Source organism: Micropterus dolomieu, linkage group LG10 (genome assembly GCF_021292245.1).
Source record: "Micropterus dolomieu isolate WLL.071019.BEF.003 ecotype Adirondacks linkage group LG10, ASM2129224v1, whole genome shotgun sequence".
NCBI lineage: Eukaryota > Metazoa > Chordata > Actinopteri > Centrarchiformes > Centrarchidae > Micropterus > Micropterus dolomieu.
Genome location: NC_060159.1, coordinates 5,795,271 through 5,818,675, shown reverse-complemented (window position 1 = coordinate 5,818,675; position 23,405 = coordinate 5,795,271). Strand labels below are relative to the sequence as shown.

Sequence of the window (23,405 nt, the reverse complement as noted above, 5' to 3'; positions counted from 1 at the left end):
CTCTACAAATAAGGATTATTATTATTATTATTATTATTATTATTATTAAAGGTTTAATAGAGGGTGATTCAATTTTAAATATTTTTATTATATTATGGCAATCCTACTCAGGATTCTTATATCAACAATGGATGAAATTGCTATGTATACATGTGAAATGTCACTCACATAGTGACGATACCACAGAGAACTATCAGCCGACTCAACTTTCCTCTCAACTCTATGGAAGGACTTTCAGCTCATTGTTTTGGGGTTAGATCGCCTGGGTAAAGATCGCCGAAATATCTAAACATCTACTCTACTCACCACCTCCAAAAAATGATTTTTGTGGTTATTTATATCCTAACAGCTGATGACGTAAAATTCCGTTGTTTTAAGCCCTTCAACTATCGACCTATGTTGTTGTTTTCTGGGTGAGGATAGGCTGGAATATGCTTTAATTAACTAAACTGTTTTAAATGATCTGAACAATAATAGAGGAAGTATCACTTCAGCTAGTGAAATACAAAGCAAATGCTGCTGATGCCCAGGTAAGTATTGTTTGTAAGCGAGGGAATGAATCCACTTAATATATTTTTTACTTTGCAATCACATGTACAGACATTATGTTCATTTATTGAGGTGCATCAGTTGCAACAGAGGACATGGAAATGGAACTCATAAGTAGGTGAGTTTTATTGCAAAAACTGTGAGACCTACAGTTGATATGGTGTGAGCAGTCCAAAAATATGCACCTGAAGTGCAACCCACAACAGCAAATCGCCGCAACACGACAACATTGGTGACACTGAAACGGAAAGGGTAGGTACCGATTAGACACTGATACTCGTGCTGATTGGTTGCACGTCTCTGTCTTTTATTTTGGAAGCATCTGCATCTTGTAGCTTACTGCAGTATTGCAGATTAATTTCAAATGAAAATTGACCTTTCGCTAAGCAGTATAGGACTCGCTTTAACTGAGGTCCGACACTTTCATGGCTGCACACAATAGACTTATGTCGTTTTCTAGCTATTTTTGCTGTATTTTTCCAAGATATGGTCAAACGCTGTTCCTGGTGAACTTTTATGAATTGTTCTCTTTCAAAACTGAAAACAAATCCAGAAAAATGTAGGCTGTGGATTGTTCCATATTGTAATGTGAGTTAGCTAACGCTAGCTAATTTATTACTGAATTTAATGTTACATAGCCGTAGTGTTTTTGCTTTTTAATGATTGTAATAGTGAATAGAGAATTACCCAGCTGTACAGGAACAGTGTTAATCCTTAATATTGTTTTCTTCTGTCTCAATCATCAGGTTATGTGGTTCACCGTTACTCTGATAAGTAGGCTTTAGCTTCTGTCTTTATTTGATTTAAGTCAGTTTGACAGCCTGAATACAACCTTCTAATGAATAATGCAAACCTTTGTGTCTCCCTTCTGAGAGCGCTTTTTTGTTTTTCCAAAAGTTTGACAACATTTCTCCAGAGGGAGCATAATAGACTGTGGCAGCGCCATGCTGAGTACGACAGGACCGACAATTTGTTGGACTTAGCAACAGTAACTAAGGGGGACGTGGCTTAGCCAAGGGTCAATTGACCAAAACCTCAATGTGAATGTTAATGAAGGACACACATATAAGGTCAAAGTTGATAGGCTGTCAACTTTGCACAACATTAGGATTAAAGCCCTGCAAGGGCCAAAAACTCCAGCCCCAGCCAAACAAAATTTTTCACCTAAAGTCTGATCCAAGACCAGCATCAATATTGCTATAAGTTCTCTCTGATCTGCGCTCACACACATCTTAATGCTCTGCATGGTCAACTGTCGTGTGTATGGTATTGCATGTTTAGCCTACGATTGCATGGACTAGCCAATGAATAATGTATAATATTTACAATATAATCAATAACAATATTTTATACAGTAGCCTATGTGTGCTCTGCACATATATGGGTACAATAAAACATCTATAAATAAAAATTGGTTGGGACCCGACAAGCTTGCATACCTCTAATTTCAGTCCCTCCTGGATTCAATAGTTTCAACAACCTCATCACAGGACTCTGTTTAACACCAACACTAAGTTTATAGTTCTGCTTGAGCACTTGCCACATAGTGCCGTAAATACACAACTGCCCAGGTCCAACAGCTCCATCAAAATAGTTTTCCTTACATCTACTAAAGGAGGGAAGTTCAGGAAGTCACTTCGAAATAACACAGCTTCTTTAAACAGGGTTTTCAGTGTGTGCACACTCATCCTAATTAGAGGTCTGCATGTGTGTCCTTCATTGAAATAATTATAATAATAATAATAATTATTATTATTCTCACATTGATGTTTTGGTCCATTTTCTTTTGAAAGTAAACTGCAATACTGCAGTATGCCACAAAATGACAGATGTGCAACCAATCAGAACAAGGATCAGTGTCCAACAAGTACCTACAGTACCCTTTCCGTTTCAGTCTCACCAATTGATGTCATTTTGTGCGATTTGCTGTTGTGGTTTGCACTTCAGGATAGTGATGGCAGTGCGACACTGAAGCTTCGATACATGCTTCAAACCCCTGGACTACAATCCTATCGAACCACTGCTTCAAAGCTCGCTTTGGTGCGAAAAAAATCACGTGACATGTGACGTCCGAAGCAGCTACTGCTTCACTTACTAAATGAATCACCGACTGGTTCACGGTCCCGTCACGTGATTCACTGGCACTGCCTCGATCGTCTCGAAAGCTTTGAGTGTTTGTGCACCCCATCTCACATTCACCCCCTGTCATAATTACACAAGCACATCCAACCTGTGCCATATTTCCCAGCACTCTCTCCTCAATAATAAATAACACGCATTCATCAATGTTTATTTATAAATAGACCATGTGTGTGCATCAAATAATTTTCAAAGTAAATATTCTTTAAATCCAAGGGTGATTAAAGCAAAGATGCTTTATAACTAAGGGTCTTTTCTACAAAAGTAAAGTAGTTTCTCCAGCACTGCTCATTGAGGGGCGTGCATGTATGTAATTAAAAGCCTCCTGTCCACCAGCTAGCCTGTCTAGTTTGCCTGCAGCCTTGAACTTCGCCAAGAGAGGTCACTGTACCTGAAGCTTCGAGTAATGAACCCATTTTCGAAGCAATTGGCTCTGGTGGTTCGGTGCTTCACAAAAGCTTCATTAGCCCATCACTACTTCAGGGCCACTGTACAAAACACATCAGGTGAATAATCCATTGTGAATCCACAAAACACAGGAGGCACAAGAAACACTCAACAATGAACTGGCAAAGAGTGAAGATGCAAACCACTTATATACAACAGGAGGGTGAGAACATAATTACACACAGGTGAACCCACTAGACAATCAGAGAAGCCAACACAGGAAGCAAAGAGAGACAATGACACGTGAGGCAGACAAAACTACAAACTAAAACAGGAAGTAAAGCTCACATAATACAGAAGGCATGAAATCAAAAAATAAAACAAAACACAGATGACTTTAGTGCCTTACTTACAAAACCTACCAAAGCAAAGAACACAGACAGTGAAACAAGACCAGAGCACTAGTAAAACTCAAACGTACAAGGAATCATGATGAACAAAACAAATCACAAAACACAGAGAACAGCAAACACAAGGGCAGGGAATGAACACAGAAAATAAATACAAAACACACCCAACCAACCCAAATCCATGGCAAGTTTGTATTAAAAATACAGTCGTTTTGTGGCTTTGAATTGTGCATATTGTTTGTTTGTTTCTGTTGTGCCATAATATAGTGCAACAATTTAAAGTGAAAGTGTTTTTCTCATTTAAGAACATATATTCACATGGTGCATTTTAAGACTTCGGCTACATCTGGTAAGGGATATAAATAGATTTAACCTGCTCTGCTCTCTGCTGTATTCGTGAATACATCAGAGAGCCTGAATCTGTATGGCGTCCATATGGATGTGATGGTTAACTGATGGTGCAGTGAGTGGGTCAGCCCTGACATACTCTATGCTGTCCACAACTATTTTAAAGTGAAAACAGCTCTATAAAGCACGACAACTTGTAGGCATGTCCAAGTGTTTGATTTGAGTTTTTTTTTCCCTTATGATAAATCAAAAGCACCTGGAGAAAGCTGAATATGTAGGATTTTTAACATTGAATAATAACATACAGGGTTAAAAAAAAGACATTTAAACACAATCCATTGTGTTCGTTGGAGTTAATTTCATAGTTTTCAGTGAATTCAAAATGCTTCAACACATTTGACATAACATTTAACTTGATAAATGATAACTTGATAACCAAACTGATATTAAAGTATTAGATCATTACAATCAAACGCTCTTGCTCACACAGCAGCTTGTTACTGAATAGGCTACTACTACATTTGAGGCACATTCCTGTTCAATATGTCTGTAATGATGCTGTCATTGTGGGTTATCACTATTACATCAGGGAATCTTTGGAAACAGTGGATGCTGTAACTGCAGTGGGGAAGTTCAGAACATTGCATCTATAGTGAAGTAAGCGATGGATGGTGGAAAATGGAGTCATCCATTTTACAGGCACCAGAGGGTGACAGAGCACTGCGGCCACAGTGCTTTATGTGTTTAGAAACACAGGTGGATAGAGTACAAACTCGAGTAGCAGCGGTGTTACTCTACACAGAGTCAAACAGTTAGTAACTTCTGTACAAATGTAGTAAATTTAAAATCTACCCATAGTGATACTAGAGCTCAATAATAAATAAACAAATCATGAAATAAAAAATCATTGGCTATATTTTGTGGTAAATATAAAAATGAATCAATAAATTTTAGCAGCTTGACGCTGCACCGAGCACCTTTTATAGACTTAAAAAGTGAAATGGATCTGTGCACAACAAACTAACAGATCAAAACTTCAACCACACACAAATGTTAACATAGAGACTACATAAATTTCATTACTTTCTTTTATGATTGTATGGCTTTGAAGTCATATCTAGTACAGCATTTACTTCACTCTAATGAGATATCCTGCTTTAACAAACTCTCTGAAGATAATTAATTCAAAAGCATTCCTTTTTTCTTTGAGTCTGTCTCTCCCTCTCTCCCCCACGCAGACACATGCCATGAGAATCAGTTCTCCTGCGGGAAATTGACAGACAGTTACACCTTCATTCTCTGAACACTGTGAAATCTACACTGTCTCTTGTTGCTCGCCACATGATAATCATTTGTAGACACAGCAGCATCATTAGCCAGGCAGGTAGATCTTTATTACGCTCAATGAAAACCACAAAATGAGCTGCACCTTATGTCATTCTTTACTTCATAAAAAGCGGTTTGGAGACACAGCTCTACATCAGTCACCTCCCGGTGGGCAAGTGTACATCATCGTCACATAGGAGAGTCATAAGTGTCATACCGCCCCATCACAGGAAAGCTCTCGTTTTACACCTCTGACCCCGTCTGCACTGGGACATGTGTCTTTGTGTACCTATACACACACACACATACACCCATTGCCCCATGTTTAGCATGTGCACTGCATAAAGAGAAAAACAATCCAATAAAACCGTCACAGCACACACACACATACACACACACACACACATATTAGAAAATATGTTAATCTTAATGACCTTAAGACTCCCTGTACCCAGAGGATTTTGTTTGCAAGTGGAGACAAAGTGGAAACAAAAGAAAGAGGCAGACACACAGGAATATTTACTAGTGCAGATATCGGATATATTGGAAGCGTGTGGGAAGAGGAGCCATCACCAAAGGGCAGGTCAGTAGTATCGGACTACTGGGACTGGTTACTGATCTCAGCTAAGAGTGATCTGTGTATCTATTGGTTACAACATACACTGTACCCAGTCTATACCTGTCTATGTCTTTCTCCTGTTGGACATTACAGAGTGAAAGATATGGTTGTCCCACTGAGCCAGCAGGGTTTGCCATGATGAATGTTCTTGTTGAATGTTTTTATTTAGAAGCTGTTTCTCACTCAAAGTGTGAGGTAAGGTACTGTGTTTGTACTGTTTTGAGTTCTTCACAGTGTCTTCACATCTTTAATAAATAACTTTAACTGCTTATTAATAATAACTGCTTGGATGTTGTAATCAGATAGAAACTTCAGCAGCTCAAGCTTGACCACAATATGGCTAATAATTTAAGTCAAGTTCTTTCATGCCTCCCTTGTAAGTATAAAGTCTTACTTGAACACTGTTGGAGATTGAAACCTACTATTTTCTGTCCTCTGCAGGTTAATCATCTACAGACCTGTGAGCCAGCAATGTCACCCATAAATAATCACACATGCGAATGTAAAAAATGCTTTCCGACAATCATACTCAAGAATGTGCGCATACACCTAAATGCAGACACACACTTTCCCTGGCATTCAGTGACTTCTTTCTCGCTGTACGTGTCAGTTCCTTGTTCCTATGGCAACAGACTGTTCCAGACAGGCTGTCCTTTGACAAGTGTAACATGCCCAAGCTGAAGTCTGAACAGTTAAGGGAGTCAACTTTCAACTTAGATATTGTGGGACCAGTTATTGTATTTTTAATTTGAAATAAATTTATTTTTATGATCAATTTGTCTTAAATTAGGAAAACATTGTGATCATGCCTTGCATTACCATTGTTTTTCTTTCTTTCTGTTGATGTATCATTAATGCAGACTGGATTTTGCACCTAAACCATTTATTCCAGTTTTTGCTCACCTAAGCACTATCCAAGCCAAACTCTTTTACAGTTCAGAGGGGAAGGGATTACACTTCACTTTCTGTAGAAGTGGGTGTAGCCTACTTGCTTTGTTTCCCCTTGATACCAGACCTTGTCTGTCAAAATCAATGCTAGTGAAAGCCCCTCAACTTCAATTAGATCACTCTGCAGAGTATTTTACCCGTAATCTAATTGTCCTACAATGGACACCTGCACAAGCATGCATATACACACTGAGTCCATCCACTCGCACACACTCACTCTACTTTGAGTAGAGTGAGTGAGGCCAGTAGTTAGATGAATGATCTCATCCTGATCCTGGGGGATGATGTCAGACTTTAGATCAGGACTGTGGTGCTGCCGCTAAGCTACTGAAGCTGTTTATGTTTTTACAGGACACGAGGGCTTGCAGTGCAGGAGAGTGGGGAGGGTGTGTGCGTGTGTGTGTGTGTGTGTGTGTGTAGTTTATGTGTGCGTCTGCACTTGAGTGCTTCAAGGATATGACTTTTGGTTGAGCATGCTAAAGAGCTGTATAAGTGTCATCACCATCTGTGATTCTTTTATAAACAGGAATTAAAATCCAAAAGTAAGAAACTTCTAACATAATGTTAAATCTGATCATAAGGAAGACAATCTAACCAGGCCATCAGCGAATCTGCATCTGTTTTCCGTACATTTCTTCATAATTCCTCTTTCTAAATCTTTTTTCTTTACTCAGCTTTGTGGGCCTGCAGAGATTTTAGATGTATTCCGTCTAGACAGAGCGACCTGATTTGTCCATTTCTCTTCCTCATCCCACTACTCAGCTACTTTCATGTTCTGTAAAATGTGCAATTCTTCATCCCCAGAGCATTTTTTTTACCCACCCTCTCCTCCCAACTTCTCCAATGGGTGTTGCGGTTTCATTTGGTCTTCCCTCCTTATTTATCGTCCCTCTTATCTTCGTTCTCCCAGAATCCCTGAAATAATCTGTTTGATCTTATTTCCTCAAGCTTCTTTTCCTCACCCCCTCCTCCTCCTCTCCTCTTCCTCTCTTATTTTCTCTCTCTCTCTCTCTTTCTTTCTCTCTGGTGATCTCATTTCCAGGATGTGTGTGATGTCTAATGTCACACATGCGTTTACCGTCAGGGGTGGCTGGAGAAGAGAGGAGGAGAAGAGAGGAGAGGAGAGGAGACAGTGACAACAGGACACACCCTAATGTGACCTCATGCATATCCCTCTCTCTCCTCCAGTGTTCTTTCATCTCGTGTGCTTGTGGACAGCGTGGTGACATCATGTTAGCTGTGTGAGCTGAATACAAGATCACAGGGCGGCAACAGCAGATATGTCACTTTACCTTACTTCAGTGTTTGTCTTCTACCCACCTTTTTGTGTTATTTTTACCTGTCATTTTGTAATTTTATATTGTTGTTTTAATGGCTTAACAATGTATTCATCACAAGTGGCATACCAATATTAATGGTAGTGTTGCTATCACCAGCAGCAGTTACAGTAATAATAGTATGAGTAACAGCAAGTGTTCATAACAGCAGGGGTGTGCACAGACTCCCCAAGATGGAAACATGAAAAAAGGCCACCTCTACTGCATGTAGGATTAGGAGCGACATTACACTAGGGACAGTTTGACTGCTGCAGTGCCCCTCTGGTTACATCTGGTCAAAAATTAAGTATAGGGGTGGTGATGGTGCAATGGATAAGATGTCTGCCTTTGGTGTGAGAGACCTGGCTTCAATCCCCCACTGTGACCCATCCACCAATGTGTCCCTGAGCAAGACACTTAACCCCTAGTTGCTCCAGAGGCGTGCGACCTCTGACATGTATAGCAATTGTAAGTCTCTTTGGATAAAAGCATCAGCTAAATGAATAAATGTAAGTATGTCCCAGCTATATAAATTGCAATATACCACCTGTGATTCAGTGACGCTCCATTTTATTTCATTGTCAGGTAGTATCCCACTGTTCCTGAATGTGGTTTTAATGGCAACAACAAAACTGGCACAAGAAGGGCCCAGTTTTGTGCTTCACCAAACCTGGGGTATGTAATATTCCAGGAATAACGCATCCAACGTTGCCCAGGATATACACAACAAAATGTATAATATGACAATCAAATTTGACCTCAGCCTCATCACCATTGTTATTACTGTTACCATAGCTAAAATCAAATCCCACTGATATCATAAACTGAAACCACCAAATGCAATGTTCAGCAAAAGATTAAAACACAATAGCAACTATAATATGTTTGTAGTGGTAAATATGAACAGGGTTTTTAATATTGGAAATAATGGTAGTAGTTGTAAAGTCGCTGTCAAAGTACAGTAGTAGTAGAAGCACTAGTATTTGTAGCCCACAGTAGTAACAAATATTCAGTATAATGAACTGCATGTGCTTCACACTGCAAAAGGTTTTCTACTTGTTCTTATATTTACAGTTAGGATGTAAATAATTGAAGCTCCTGCGTGCTTCCTAGCTGGGCCCCCTCCTGAGATGCGGGCGGGTGCGCACACACACACACACACAGAGAGCACCAATCTTCACCAGTTTCTCGCATTACTTCTTCAAATCTCCCCCATGCATAACACAAACACACATACAGACACACACACTACTGCACCATATAATAAAACAGTGCTTCTACCACCCACCCTGCAGTACAGCACAAAGAGCTGACTGCCCTCCCCCCATCCTTGCTCTCCCCTCTCATTGGCTGGGAGGTTTGGATGCTGGCAGTGTCTCAGACCAATAAGACGTCTCTAAGGTGATGTCATGGAGGCAGCATTGATGCTGTTGCTGATGCTGTTGCCCGGCGCCTGGATCCGTGCAGCCAGACGGGGGTAACCGTAGTCACCGGTCCACCATCAGCAGCAGAGAAGACAGGGACAGAGGGGGGTGAGTCTGCATCACAAAACACACATCTGCATTTCACTTATTATACACTTTGGGGCCTTGAGGTTAAGTTTTATTGCATAATTGAAGGTTGTGTGTGTTTGCCACTGAGTGCATGGGGTGTGATGGGGCAAGGATAGTGATGATGCGGTGGTTCCTGCTGACAGGAAAAGGAAGGGAAGAGAACTCGGTGTACCCACAAACAGTATGGTGTGTAACCGGTGTCATTTATTATTCATCCTCCATATGCTTTGTGTCTGCTATTGGAAAGGGGGAAAGAAAGAAATAAGAAGAGGAAAATAAGGGGGTCTGTATGTGTTGTAGCTAAAAGGTGTGTGTGAGCGTGTATATGTAAGACAGCACAGGAAAGAAAGGTTTGACAGAAAAAAAAAATGTGACAAATACTTTACAAAGGTTCCTATTTGTCTTACATTTTCAGCTGGTTTTGAAGCTTGCAAAGGGTAATTTCACTTAATTTGTCTTAATTTCACCTTTAGCTGTGCCATGTTCCAGGTTTTTTATTGTGTGTGCATTGTCTCTTAGGTGCACATTTTGGGAAAGAAAAAAGGAAAAGCATTTTCTGTGAAAGCTGTAAAACCAACAAAACCCGGTCAAAATGACTCATAAAAATGTCAAGATATAGATGGGTGTCTGAGAAGTTTGGTGTGGAGTCTGTTAAAACTGCTCGCCAAAAAAGAAACAACAATTACATTCAGCATATTACTAGAAACAATCAGAGGTTTGTAAACATCATTAGATGGGGTTCAGTAAATTATGTAAACGAAATCTTAATAATGTTCCGTTTGTTATTCATGTATAATAATATCATAATATGAACATGTGTATATATCGAATACTGTGATCATGGAAACAGAGTCAACAGGGGAAATACTGCTTTTTTACTTTGAGATCTTGGAAACTCAGGATTCATCTAGAACACTGAAGGTATCAGTGCACAGCTGCTAGATGTAGCTTCATATTTAGCATAAAGACATGAGTAGTATCAATCTTTTCATCTAACTCTCTGTAAGAAAATAAATAAGCGTATTTCCCAAAATGTTGAACTTTCCTTTTAAGGTTCAATATTTAAAGAGTGACAAAGTAGACACAAGCATCATAATAAGATGAACCACTGTCTATGAATTTTTTTATTTTAGTATGCAAACATGTGTAATTATTTGTTCTTCTTAAAACTATTATATATTATTATGTATGAGAAATATTACCATCAGCAGTCTTATAGTGTCTTCATTGATCTTTGAGGACAAAATACCATGAATATCATAAAACACTATAATAAAAAACTTCACTATGATATAACTGTCAGCAAATTTCCCATCAACATGACCCAAATGTTCTCCGTGTGTACAACGGCCTTTACAAGTTGCTCTCTCTCTCTCCCACTCTTTCTTTCTCTATATTGACACATAATAAATGGAGCACTCTTACTCCTGCAGGAAGCAGGGCATTGATCTGAAACCTGGGTGGTTTCAGAAGATGAGAAGCAGCTGTGTGTGTGCATGTGTGCATGCCAACAGTGTAGCAAAGCAGTACATTTGCTGCCTGATTAGTGTGCGTGCACACAACTGTGCATGTTAAGGTATCTGTGCATGCATGTTTCATGTGTCAGTATTTGCGCAATTGTGCCCTTCTGTGTATGTCTCAGTGGGAAAACTGTCAGGTGAGTGTGTGCTCTGCACTGTAATGAGACAGAGACCTTCACTGTGTCATGGGTTGTCTCATTAGTACACGTCTCTTTCTCTTTGGAGTAGCAACACAACACATAGTGATACATTTACCAGTGGCTTTCAGGTAGTGTCAGGTAGTGTCTTACAAAATCATGTTACGTTTCCAATAGTGATCTGTTGGAGCGCTGTGGAGCTAGAGCCAGGAGGCGATTAGCTTAGCTTAGCATAAAGACAGGAAGCAAGGGGGAAAAGTTAGCCTGGATTTTCAAAGTTCAAAAATACACACAACAAACCAATCTGAAGCTCACTAATGAACATGTGTGTCTTGTTTGTTTAAAGGGTCAATAGGTAACTTTTATAAAAAATAACTTTATGACATATTTGCTGAAACTGTCATTATATCCTGACAGTAGCACAAGAGACATATAATCTGTGTGAAAAATCAGCACTCGCATCGAAGAGTGGGAATGAGGCATGATGACATACAGTGGGGAATTACTTTTCTGGGTAACCTGGGCCGCGAAGCATTGGTGGGGCATCTTTGCGAAGACGATGCGAAGCGAGAGGGGCCGGGGTCTTGGCGAGACTCACCGCTAAGAGTAAGCCCTATGGGGTGGTGATGGGGCAGTGGATAAGACACATGCCTTTGTTGTGAGAGACCTGGGTTCGAATCCACTGTGAGACACCAATGTGTCCCTGAGCAAGACACTTAACATATATATATATATATACCTCTAACATATATAGCAATTGTAAGTCGCTTTGGCTAAAAGCGTCAGCTAAATGTAATGGATGAGGTTTCACAGGGCAGCTGGCTCCTTCTTGTGGGTTTGCTGGGCGGGGCTTAGTGAGTGATAGCAGCAGCAGAGAGAGGCATGGAAGGTTTTGCATACTATGATCAATTATTACCAACTGCTGCTTTAATCTGTGCACACACAAAACTGTAAAAATGACAATTCTGTGCATGTGCTGTAACTTTCTCTTGGCAAAGAACAGCCAGGAACAGCTTCTTCCTGGAGTCTTGTTAGTACTGTAAAGTTGCCAAGCAACCAGCAGAGATCCTGTGCAGAAGAGCTTCTTTCTTTGACCAGTTTGTTTTGTTTGTTTGCCAGTCAGATTTCTTTAAGATAAAACCCCAGGAAAAAACATAACTACTATCTGTTGGACAACAGTGCAAATAAAGAATACATAAAAAGAGTAGAGCTTGTTTTTTGCACGTAGTGGATTCTGTCTTTGGCTGAAATCTAGGCAGGATGATTAGCCTACAGCATTTACCACTATATAATCCTGTAAGAGTGATGCATGTGCTGTTTTTATGATCACCTATGTAGATCTTAGAACATGAAGGGAAAGCTACCAGGAAAGGTAGTTGAGAGCAGGTGGTACGTTTGGGGAGTCCCCATCACAGATGTTTCATTAAATTAGGCCGACACCAGGAACCGCTAGCATCTCTCACCCTGTAGTGGAAAAATGTTTTTATGAAGTTCAAGCCTTTTTTTACTCTCCTATATTACCCCTCAGCTTGTTTTCTTTAACACCTGATTCTTGTGTGTGTCCACATCATGAGTGTTTACAATACTAGATCCCAAAATGAAAGAAAAACTTAATTAGTGTGTCCACTCAGCTGTGAAAAGGTCAGAAGGAACTGTGCAGGGCACTCCTGGATTCTCACATAATAAAATTCTCCAATTAGTTGACAGCAGGTTTTCAAGTATTCAAGACCTTTGAGTATTTGTTGATTAATTCCAAGCAGCAATGATGCAGAAAGTTCTTTCCATTATTTATTAAATTGTCTTATTCATTGAACTAAATAGGAACAGGAGATTGACCATCACTTTCACTAGAGAGTGATTTACAGCATCACTCAGATGTCCATCAAATCAGCGTTGATGAGACCGTCAGACAGACAGGAGACAGACAGAGAGAGAGAGAGTGATGGCAGGTGGGGGAAGGTCTGATGAGACCGTTAGCATTTTTGCTCCCTCTCTCTCTATTAGTGCACGTTTCAGTCACTGTTTGAATTCATTGTACATTTCATTCCCTCCCCAGTCAAACATTAATGAGCATCATTTGATGGTGATGAACAGGCCACCATCAGTATCACAGAGACATGTGTGCTTTAATCACAACACATATTGCTGCACAGCACTGTGTAATGGTTTGAAGCGGTGGTGAAACAGGCCGGTGTCGTGGTGGATGCCTCGCTTTGTTATTTATACCTTCCGCTTCTTTTCTTGCAACTTCTCAAAGATTTAAAGCTGCTTCTCCCACTTGTGCAACAGCTGTGATTCACTGCAACACAGAGGCCAGGGAAGAGAACCCCCTCCACCACCACCACCAAAATGTGTTTTGCTTATTATTATTTCACTTTGATGTTTGAGCTGCACAGTGCAGAATGATGCATGTGTCAGGTTTGACTCTAGGGGGCTGTTTTCACGTTCATCTGTTAAAGGCGGAACGTTTTTCACCCTAAATCTGAGTTTAATGTGTGTCCAGTGTGACAAGTAGTTTGGGAGCCTATCATGGTCCAGTATGCAACTTGCACAAGTGCAATGTGGAAAGTTGAAACCTCCGGTACAGTGACAAAGAACTTTTCAGTAAGTGCATTTCAATCCCCTGTTTTTATGCACACTTTCAATTTGTGCATTAAAAATCCTAAGTGGAAAAACTTGAAAAAAATATATAAATATGGCCCAGAAAAAAAACAAAATGCAACAATGGAAACAGACTTAGCCATCATGATGAACATTAAATCATGACATACATGAAGCCATTTGTCACTCAAGCTTCCACCAAGAGATGACAAATAGTGGCAGACGAAAACATCCAATCTGTGCAGAGCAATGTTTATTGTTAATTGTTTCCTTTAATCCTTTAATTACCTCATCTTGTTGCGCCTTCTTCTTCTGCAGTGTTTTAATGGCCTGACTGGAGAATTGGCACCACCAACTGTTTATCTTGATGAACCAACTACTAATATTCATATTCAGAAAAAGAAGTTGGAAACACAATGTCTTTGGCAAATTTTCTGGAATCTCTGTAAAATGTTGTGCTAAATTTGGATGGAAACTTGGCTATACAAGTAGGAGACATCTTTTGGGTTGCAGTAGTAACTTTGAAAAAAGAAAAGTCTAGAAATGTTTACAAGGTAATTTAACTTTTTTTGGTGGGGAAAAAAACACACCAGACATAAAGTTTTTGTTTTTATATCTGGAGGGGATCATTGAGCCGGTTCTCTGAATGTTGTCCAGTTGCATTTTGGGAAACACACGAAATCACTGACATAAGAGATGACATAGCATCACAGATCAGTGATTCACAACAGAGTGCACTGAAGGAGCATTAAATCACTTACATGTCAACTTTGTTTGTTGAAAACAGGGATGGGCTGTTTTTGTTGGCATGTGAACAGGACTATGTTGAGAACCTTGGGTTAAAATCTTACAACATTATTATGATGTCTTTTAATTTATTCTTTCTTGTTTACTTCCCTGGTTTGATTTGCCAGTGGAGGTATACAAACTGGCAAACTACTTGGCAAAAATTACGATCTATTTTGGCCCACTGTTCTCTCATTGGTTGAATACAACCTTAATGGGAGGCGCTTACACTTGCTCTGCAGCCTCGTTAATTCTCTCCATAGCCACCGCCTCTCACATTCATTGTATGACCTTTGAAGCTGCTTCATTCAATCCTTCCCCTCTGTCTCTCCCTGTGTCTCCGCATGTCTCTCCCTGACAGACTGAAAAGGATCTTCAGCATCCCTGGAGAGTTACATACGCAGTGAGAAAATGACTCTGGCAGGTAAATGCAGCCACAGCAGAAAGTCGTACACCTCACAGCTCCCCTTTTCTTTACTGTACATTGTGATTCCGTTGTGGGAATAATAACAAGGGTGCATTTTTATTATCTGAACCATGTATCTTGTCATTATTATTATTATTATAACATAATGACAATGACTAGTCACTGCCACTGAAAAGGAGAATCATCAGTCTTTTAATGCTTGTTCATCATTTAGTGAGTCAAGGCAATGTCAAGCCTAATAGAACAAATGTGTGTGTGTGTGTGTGTGTGTGTGTGTGTGTGTGTGTGTCCTCAGCCTACAAAGAGAAGGTCAAAGAGCTCCCCCTGGTGTCTCTCTTCTGTGCCTGCCTGAACCCACAGACTCCAGAAAAACCTACATACAAGGCAGAAGGTAAAAAATAAATCCCTTTCACACTAACAATCATACATATTATACATATTATAGGCCCACTGCATTACGTCCAATATACACACAAGTCATTCTGAGATGTTTGGGAATTCGTTCAACCACATGTAGACAGAATGTAGGGAAACCACAAACCACACAATGCACCAAAAATCAGGTATTGCTGATGTATAACTGTGTGTTTCCCCCCTTTATTAAAATTTCATAGTAAATAAATACTCTAAACATGGCCACAACACCACAGATGCGGTGGACCTTGGCTGGTGCGCCATCAAAGACGTGGAGGTAATTGAGCTGAACAAGCGGGCATCAGGCCAGGCCTTCGAGGTCATCCTCAAGCCCCCATCCTTTGACGGCGTGCCAGAGCTCAACACTTCCATGCCGCAGCGCCGTGACCCGTCCCTGGAGGAGATCCAGAAGAAGCTGGAGGCTGCTGAGGAGAGACGGAAGGTGAGGAGAAGGGGCGGAGGCTCGGTGTTTGTAGCATCACATCCTCAAGAAGCCCAACTGGACAGGCCCTACCCTGACCTGTAACCCTAACCCTGGCTATTTGTAGCTCATTCAGGCATTGCCAAACATGTGACAAAAGCTCTTTGTGGTCAGCTTGATTTATCAGCTCAGGAGAAAAAGGGGTGGAAATGGATAAAAGGAGAGGGAGTGTTGGAGTTGATGGAAAGGAAGGGAGGAAACCCGAGCAGAGAGGAAGGCGGGAAGATGAAAAGACATGAAAGTACAAGGGCAATCATGCAAGGCCACACTCACAAAGGCTCATATTCATCAAGCAAAGAGGATGGCAGTGAGAGGGAAGAAAGGATTAGAGAAATTATAGCCGGTGCTGAACTGATGAATGTGTCCTGAAACAGAATGTTCATCTGCAACATCTGATGTTTACTTTAATAATAAGTTGTAAATTAAAATGTTTTGTTAATCAGCTTTACTATGAGTAATGGGGTTCTGCCAAAGTCAAAACAGTTCTGCCTCTTTCACGTCTTTTTTCTCTCCGCACCATTTCACTGGGTTGCCTGTGCATCAATCAGAATTTCGTCACATTTGAATCAGATTCTGATAAAAATCACACCATACAGTCCTGATGATGCAGATCGGCTTTCAGTCATGAATATTTATACTTAAGATTTGAACCCATGCTTTCAAGGGCTTTAAAAGGCTATACAGGCATGCCTACTGTGTGCATTTGTGGTGTGGTAATTCAAAAAATGGTTAATTCCTCACCATTTTCTGTTAATATTGCCCTAATGCCTATTCAGCCTCTTGTAATGCCCAAGGCCTCCAACATTGAAGCTAAAACCTTCTTTATCATTTGCAGTTTGTGCCTGTCCATTTACTTTCAGTGCTCTCTATCTCCCTGTAGTGCCAGGAGGCTGAGCTGCTGAAGCACCTGGCCGAGAAGAGGGAGCACGAGCGTGAGGTGATCCAGAAGGCCTTCGAGGAGAACAACAACTTCATCAAGAACGCCAAGGAAAAGCTTGAACAGAAGATGGAGGCCAACAAGGAGAACAGGGAGGCCTTGCTGGCCGCCATGCTGGAGAGGCTGCAGGAGAAGGTAGCGGCCTGTTGATATGATTATATCTAACCTCTACAGGGAGCTTGTAATGGTTCTACAGTGTTCTCAAACTTTAAGAAAAACCCTCTACATGCGCTAAAAACATTATTGGCCAGCACCTTTCATTTCTGAGGTACTTTTGTTGTTTCATATGTCTTATTTTCATGCAAGACTGGACAAATTATGATGGCTTTTAAAATACAAGAGGTTCATTGTCTAATGTGTAACATGACACAAGGGCTTCAGTCTAGACTTACCAGGAGATCTATGGAAGAACAGCTCCAGCTTCATTAGCTCAGAAACTAGATTGTGGTATCAATCTTCTCATCCAACTCTCAGAAAGAAAACAAGTAAAAGAATTTCCCAAAACGTCAAATTCTTCCTTTGCACTATCCTGTGCATTTCTTTTAGTTGTGTGTCATCAATTTAAAGGAATAGTTCAATGTATTTGGGAAATCCACTTACTCGCTTTCATACTAAAAGTTACATGAAAAGATTGGTACCACTGTCATATTTGTATGCCAGCAGCCAGCTAACTTAGTTTGGCATAAATACTGGAACCAGAAGGAAACAACTTGTCCAAAGGTAAGAAATCTGCCTACCAGCACATCTAAAGCTCACCATTTTATTTTTTTCACCAATCTATAGAAAAAAACATAATTTCTTTGGCACAAGCAGTTGCCATACCACCAGCAGAGACTCCAGGAGATTACGTGTTGCAGACAAGAAATAGTCCAGCACATAAAACAGTGAATTGTCATTTTTACCTCTTCAGCTACATATTTACCATACAGACATGAGAGAGTTATTAATCTCACCTAACTCTGCAGGAAAGTAAATAAGCGTAATTTCCAAAATGTCTAACGTTTCATGTAATCAGCTTTGTTTTATTAAGACCTAAAATTGAATGTTTCCTTGAGTGCAAATGAGGCGAGCCCTCAGAATCAAGATCTTGGCTTGCATTTCTATTTTAACATTGTTCACAAGCTAGATTAGTAATCATGAATATTATATGAGGTGGAAAAGAGTTTTTGGTACTCCACACTCTGTATCACTCCCCTGTTCAAATCTTTATGAACAGTCGCGGCGCCGATGCCTTGTTCTCCTGGCATCTCCCTCATTAATGCTAATATATTCATGAATGCTAATGACTCTAATGTTGCTATGTCTCTGTGTTTGTCTGGCAGGACAAACACGCGGAAGAAGTGAGGAAGAACAAGGAGATGAAGGAGGAAGCCTGCCGGTAAACGAGTGGAGCCAGGCAAGAAGAAAGAGAACAAGCAGGACTGGGAGTTTTTTGAGGTGGTTAAAAAAAAAAAAAAAGGGAAATCAAAACAGTGCAGGAAAGAAAAAAAGAACTCAGAAGCAACTTGAACACAGGGAAAAGCTGTGTTTCCATATTTGATGTATGCTGTAATGATTCTGAACAAGCTGTACAAACAGCTCAACAGCTCTTGATGTTGAAATTCAAAAAGAAATCTTTTTCTTTTTTTCTAGAGGAAAGTGGGGAGGGAGGGGGTGTTTGCATCTAAACAATTTTTTTTTAAAAAGAGGAGTGACAACATTTGGTGAATGCAAGCTGCATCAAGGCTGGAGGGGGTAAACATTTAAATCACAGCTCTCTCTTTTCTGCAGCCTCTTCAGGCAGAAAGCAGGAACTCCTACTTGACTGCCTGGTTTTTAAGCATCGGTAACTGAGCTGTGTTTACTTGGTGTTGGCGATGCTTTGAATCAGAAATTGTCACCAAATGCTACCAATTTGGCGGCAACACAGCCAGTGACTCTGTTTCTTTACAATTAGACTGTGGAGTAGGGAGAGGATTTAAATTGGTACCAAGTAAAACAATATGAAAGGTGTGATGTGCGTGAGAAGAAGTGGACCCAGCAGATGTAGTTTAGGAGCCCTAGAGCCCACAGCCACTAAAGTCAAAGCTAAAAGGCCCAAGTTTCTTCAGTCTTTGATATACTGTATAGCCTACTTACCAGTCAACAAACATGAACATGACATAACACGCAAGCTTGTGCTGTTTCCGAATCAAAAATAAAACTTGATTTCCCAAGGACTCCCGCTCTCATGCTAATTCTTCGCTGCACCGTTTTTGGGGTTGTTGGGTCTGTCTGGGGACGCCTGCGTGCGCTAAACTCAGTGAATCTCACAATATGGTTTATGAATATTAAACAAAGCATCAGCCTTTTGTACAGTGCTCTAGGGGAGTCAAAGAAAAAAAAAAGCTTGAAACAGGAAGACGCTCTACTCTATTCGGCCACTTTCTGGCTCTTGATGTAACTTTAACTGTAGTGTAGTTGTAGATCAGTGACATGCATTTGAGTCTCTTAGATTTAGAGCACTGATTGCACTCTTATTTCATTAAGCACAACTTAAAAGCACATAGGCTTAAATGAAGGACAGTCAATATATACAGTATAAATAACAATAACATCACAAGAAAGAATAGTAGTTGGTGACAAAAGTTTAGAATTTGGACGTATTTGGTTTTGAAAGGATCAGTTTGTGGGGTTTCCTGGCCAACCAGCAGCCTCACTTTGCTTTGGCTTGTGTCACTGTGCTCTGATTGTCCGTTTATTTTCAAAGGAATTTAAACATAAAAGAAACAGAAACAGAAAGATGAACCTTGCTCAAGTTGTTGAGTCATACTGACTTGATTGAAATGTCTAAAATGTTTTCACTGTACCTGGGGAGTCATACCATGGGGTTTGTACTTGCTGTAACTGTGTGTCGCTGTATATCTTCAAGGCTGGATTGATTGTATTTGGCATGGTTAGTAAAAACTGCTTGACTGAACTCACACTTTTGCTCTTGCTCTTGTCCCTTCTCACACACACACACACACACACAAAGCGTAGTCAGCACAGGGAATAGGGGGTATCTCCCCCTTACTTTTTCAGTTTCACATCCATTTTCTTACTGTTCAGCCACCACTCATCTGAGTCGCCATCAGTGATTATAATTTGTCAAATCAACACATCAAAGTTGGGATAAAAACTTTAATAAACCATTTTGATATTGTTTACAGTAAAATAAGACCAGGGTTATGAAATGTGAGTTAAAACAACCATCAATCAATCAAAATCAAAAGAAATATAAAATAAGACAAAATATAAAAACATACACGCCCAAAAACACAATTGTACCATAGCATATACAAATATATGTTCCCAAAAACATCCATTTTATCGCTCAGTTGTCCTGAGAAACTCATTTATAGTAAATGTGTTGAATTGAATAATTGAACAAAATAAGATAAGAAATATAATTCTAAAAATACAACTGTACGGATGCTGAATGCTTGTTAAAAAAACAACAACACAGGGCTGGTTGATGCGGTAAGCTCACAGGCCTGGAAATGCTAGCACTATTTAGTCACAACAAACAAAAAAAGGCCCTTTCACATTAACCAGAGTGATTTGATTCAGTTATAACTGAAAGATATTGCTTAATACGGGTTTAAGTTAGAAAGTGATAAATAATAATAATATTTGCAGTGTGCTGAAAGAGCTGCTAACATCCGATCTTCTGTGTGTTACTGCTGTGGTAAGACACTGGGCCTCACACAGGTACAGCCCACTGAGATCATCTTAGTCCCCAGTCTGAAGTCGTACGTCTTCCTAGCCTTCCTCCCTCCTTTGGTATTGAGCCTTTGCTTTGGGACTCTGGAGTGGGGTGGGGAAATAAGTGAGGGTTGAATAGACGCAGATGATGTCATTCTGAGATTATAGTAGTAAATTAAAGTAAAATTGGACTGTAGTGGACATGACAGGAGTGGACAGGAAAGAAACAAGCAAAAGTCAAATTCAATCAGTGTGTTTTCATTAAGTTCAATACAGTGAACCCAACATCTGTTAAAAATGCCAAACCCGTTGTCATTCTGAATTCAGCAATGTCACAAGGTTTTTGTCTCGCAAAGTGTTCCACAATATTTCAGTTTGAAGTCTTGAGGCTGTGCAGAACCTCAATGACACCGGATAATAAACACAAGAATACTTTTGGTTTTCATTTTCCCACTACTTCAAGCCACGATCAAAATGATGTTTTCCAACTGATTTATCAAAAATTCATCTCATAATGTACACTTACTCATTGAATAAATCCCAAAACAAACTTTTTATGTGCCTTTGCCTCCAACATTAAATATAACTGCCTAACTGTTTCCCAACCTGATATGCCATTAGTTTACACTGAATGGCTACCAGTCACTCAGAGAATTGATTTCAAAATCTTGCCGTTTATCTACAAATCACCCCGTGGCTCTGTGCTACCTCTGACATGCTTTGTGCCGGATGTCATCTGGCACTTGCCTACTGGCTGTCCCAGTAGTTTGAACAAAACATCATGCAACACAGGCCAGGAATAACCTCCCAGATGACATGACAAGCCCTGACTCTGACCACTTCTAAATCAAAGCTAAGCACTTTTCTATTTTACGCTGCCTGTTCCACCCTATAATGGCTCTAAAAAGCTTAGCCTTCATTTGGATGGCGATGTTTTTTCTTGTTAGCACTTTTGCCCTTTTTTATAGTAAATCTTTTTTCCTTACTATATGTTTATTCCTCTGTAAAGCACTTTGTCCCACCCCTGCACATGAAAGCTGCTGTGACTGATGCCTGCACTGATTCATGTCAGACCCTGGCAGGTTTTTTTTCAAAAGGAAATCTATAAGATGAAGAAGGGAAAATGCATCTTAAATTACGTTTTACTTTCAGAGTTAGGTAGACTGGAGACCAATCTCAAAAAACGTTTTAAGCACACACATATGATCGATTGTAACACTGTAACTTGTATTAGAAATAAAAGCAGAAGTAACTGCACAATAAGATGTTTTTAGAAAGACTGCAGTGGCTCACCTGTGGAGGACCAGGACCTGGTAGTAGATAGGTTTGGCCTCCAGGCCTGCATCTTCTCCTCCACCCTGCGGACTCAGACAACCAGAGGTCAGGCAGTGAGCCTCAGAGATCTGCCTAGGCAGCCTATTTGCCTCACAAGTGTCTCTGGAGAAGGACAGGGGGGGAAAACACATCTATAATTGGCATTCCAAAAGTTCTAAACAGATAACTGAATGACCCAACACGTGTCAAACTGGTGGTTTGTGGCACCAAGTAGATAAAGCAATGAAAGAAAAAGGTCCCCCCCGTGATACCTCACCTGTACGTCCAGGGAGAGATAGACATGTTGGGGATGTTTGACGAAGACATGCTGTTGATCTGAGTTTGCACTGAGGGATCCAGGACCAGTCTCACTGTCTTGCCCTTCAGTCTGGTTCCCTGTTTAAACCTCACCGAGACCGCCTGGTTTTCCCTGGTGGCATCCAACAGCGTGGCCAGGCCCAGCACCAGCAAAAATCTCAGCACCTGAACACAGAGAATTCAGAGGATGGAGAAAAAAGCAAACTGCAAAAGAAAATGCTTCATTTACTTTTATCCTTTATCGTCTCTGTAGCCATGTCTTGTTTGGATGGATTTCCAGTTTAATGATTAAGTGGAAAGCCTGGGTGGTATTACTGATTTTTGAACACTCACACTCTATCAGTCAATCACAAATTCCTGAGATCAGTACATTTCAGACATAATGTGAAATGTACTGATTTACTGATGCACCCTTTTAAAAAGTCATCTCATGATCAATCACAGGAGTTTAAGATAAGCACAGCAGCCCAACTCACCAGCAGCATGACCGTGTCTTCCCACTTGCGGAACCCAACTTAAACTGTGAAAGCTTCTCTGTGGTCTTCTCATGTCTACATTCTTGCTGTGTTTATATGCAGGCAGAAGGTGTTGGTGTGTGCTGGATCTGCAATCCATTTCCGCTATGACTGTCACAGTTTTTAAAGATACACATGCTGCTCTGATTTCTTCGTGGTCATCTATGTCTGCAAATTTGTCATTGTCATTGTCATTCAAATACAAATGGCAGTAACTATATTTAGTGCTTTGTCATTAATCTGCATGGTAAACAGACTGTTCTTCAAAGTCTCTTTGTAAGTTGAAGGTATGGATTTCAGTCCTGGCTGATTTGGTGACTCTGTTAGTTACTGATGGTAAAAGTAAATAATTCACAGAAATCTGGTGGCTACTGAGCCCCTAAAGTCCTGACAGGTGATTTTTTTTTTTATCTTAGATAATAACTTATTCCTACAACATGATAACTTGTTCGCACAAGATAAAAAATATCACCTTAAGGGACCTTAGGGGCTCCACAGGGGGCAGAAAAACAAACTATTGTTCTTTTAATAAAGAGGTCAATTGGCCAAAATCATTCTGTGAGCAAACGTGATCAGATTTCATGCTGCACAAGTCTGTGAACAGCAGGGCACTCTGAAAGTAGTCGCTCAGAAGTTGGAGGAGGCTGGAGGTTCT

The 23,405-nt window shown here is 40.3% G+C and overlaps 2 protein-coding genes across 4 annotated transcripts; one reads left to right on the top strand and one right to left on the bottom strand.

The window, feature by feature from the left end:
- The first annotated feature begins 9,499 nt into the window (after positions 1-9,499).
- Positions 9,500-19,836, top strand: stmn4 (stathmin-like 4). 3 transcript variants are annotated; one of them, XM_046060589.1, is made up of 6 exons: positions 9,500-9,574; positions 15,001-15,063; positions 15,362-15,457; positions 15,681-15,922; positions 16,842-17,033; positions 18,221-19,836. In XM_046060589.1, exons 2-6 carry the CDS (start codon positions 15,051-15,053, stop codon positions 18,278-18,280), a joined length of 603 nt encoding a protein of 200 aa, XP_045916545.1. In that variant the 5' UTR covers positions 9,500-9,574; positions 15,001-15,050; the 3' UTR covers positions 18,281-19,836. The 3 variants fall into 3 exon arrangements, with proteins under 3 accessions (XP_045916545.1, XP_045916547.1, XP_045916546.1); XM_046060591.1 differs by having other exon boundaries at positions 9,503-9,574; positions 15,717-15,922; XM_046060590.1 differs by lacking the exon at positions 9,500-9,574 and having other exon boundaries at positions 14,932-15,063.
- Positions 19,837-20,575: 739 nt separating this feature from the next.
- Positions 20,576-22,406, bottom strand: il17a/f3 (interleukin 17a/f3; the record flags this gene model as incomplete). Its single annotated transcript, XM_046061324.1, has 3 exons — positions 20,576-20,705; positions 21,897-22,040; positions 22,195-22,406. Coding segments are annotated over 3 exons (486 nt in total), but the record flags the coding sequence as incomplete, so codon positions are not given.
- Between the last annotated feature and the right edge of the window lie 999 nt (positions 22,407-23,405).

Coding starts and splice junctions, on each gene's coding strand:
- stmn4 (XM_046060589.1), top strand. Junction 15,458..15,680: donor ACCTACATACAAGGCAGAAG/GTAAAAAATAAA, acceptor AAAATTTCATAG/TAAATAAATACTCTAAACAT. Junction 17,034..18,220: donor TGGAGAGGCTGCAGGAGAAG/GTAGCGGCCTGT, acceptor TTTGTCTGGCAG/GACAAACACGCGGAAGAAGT.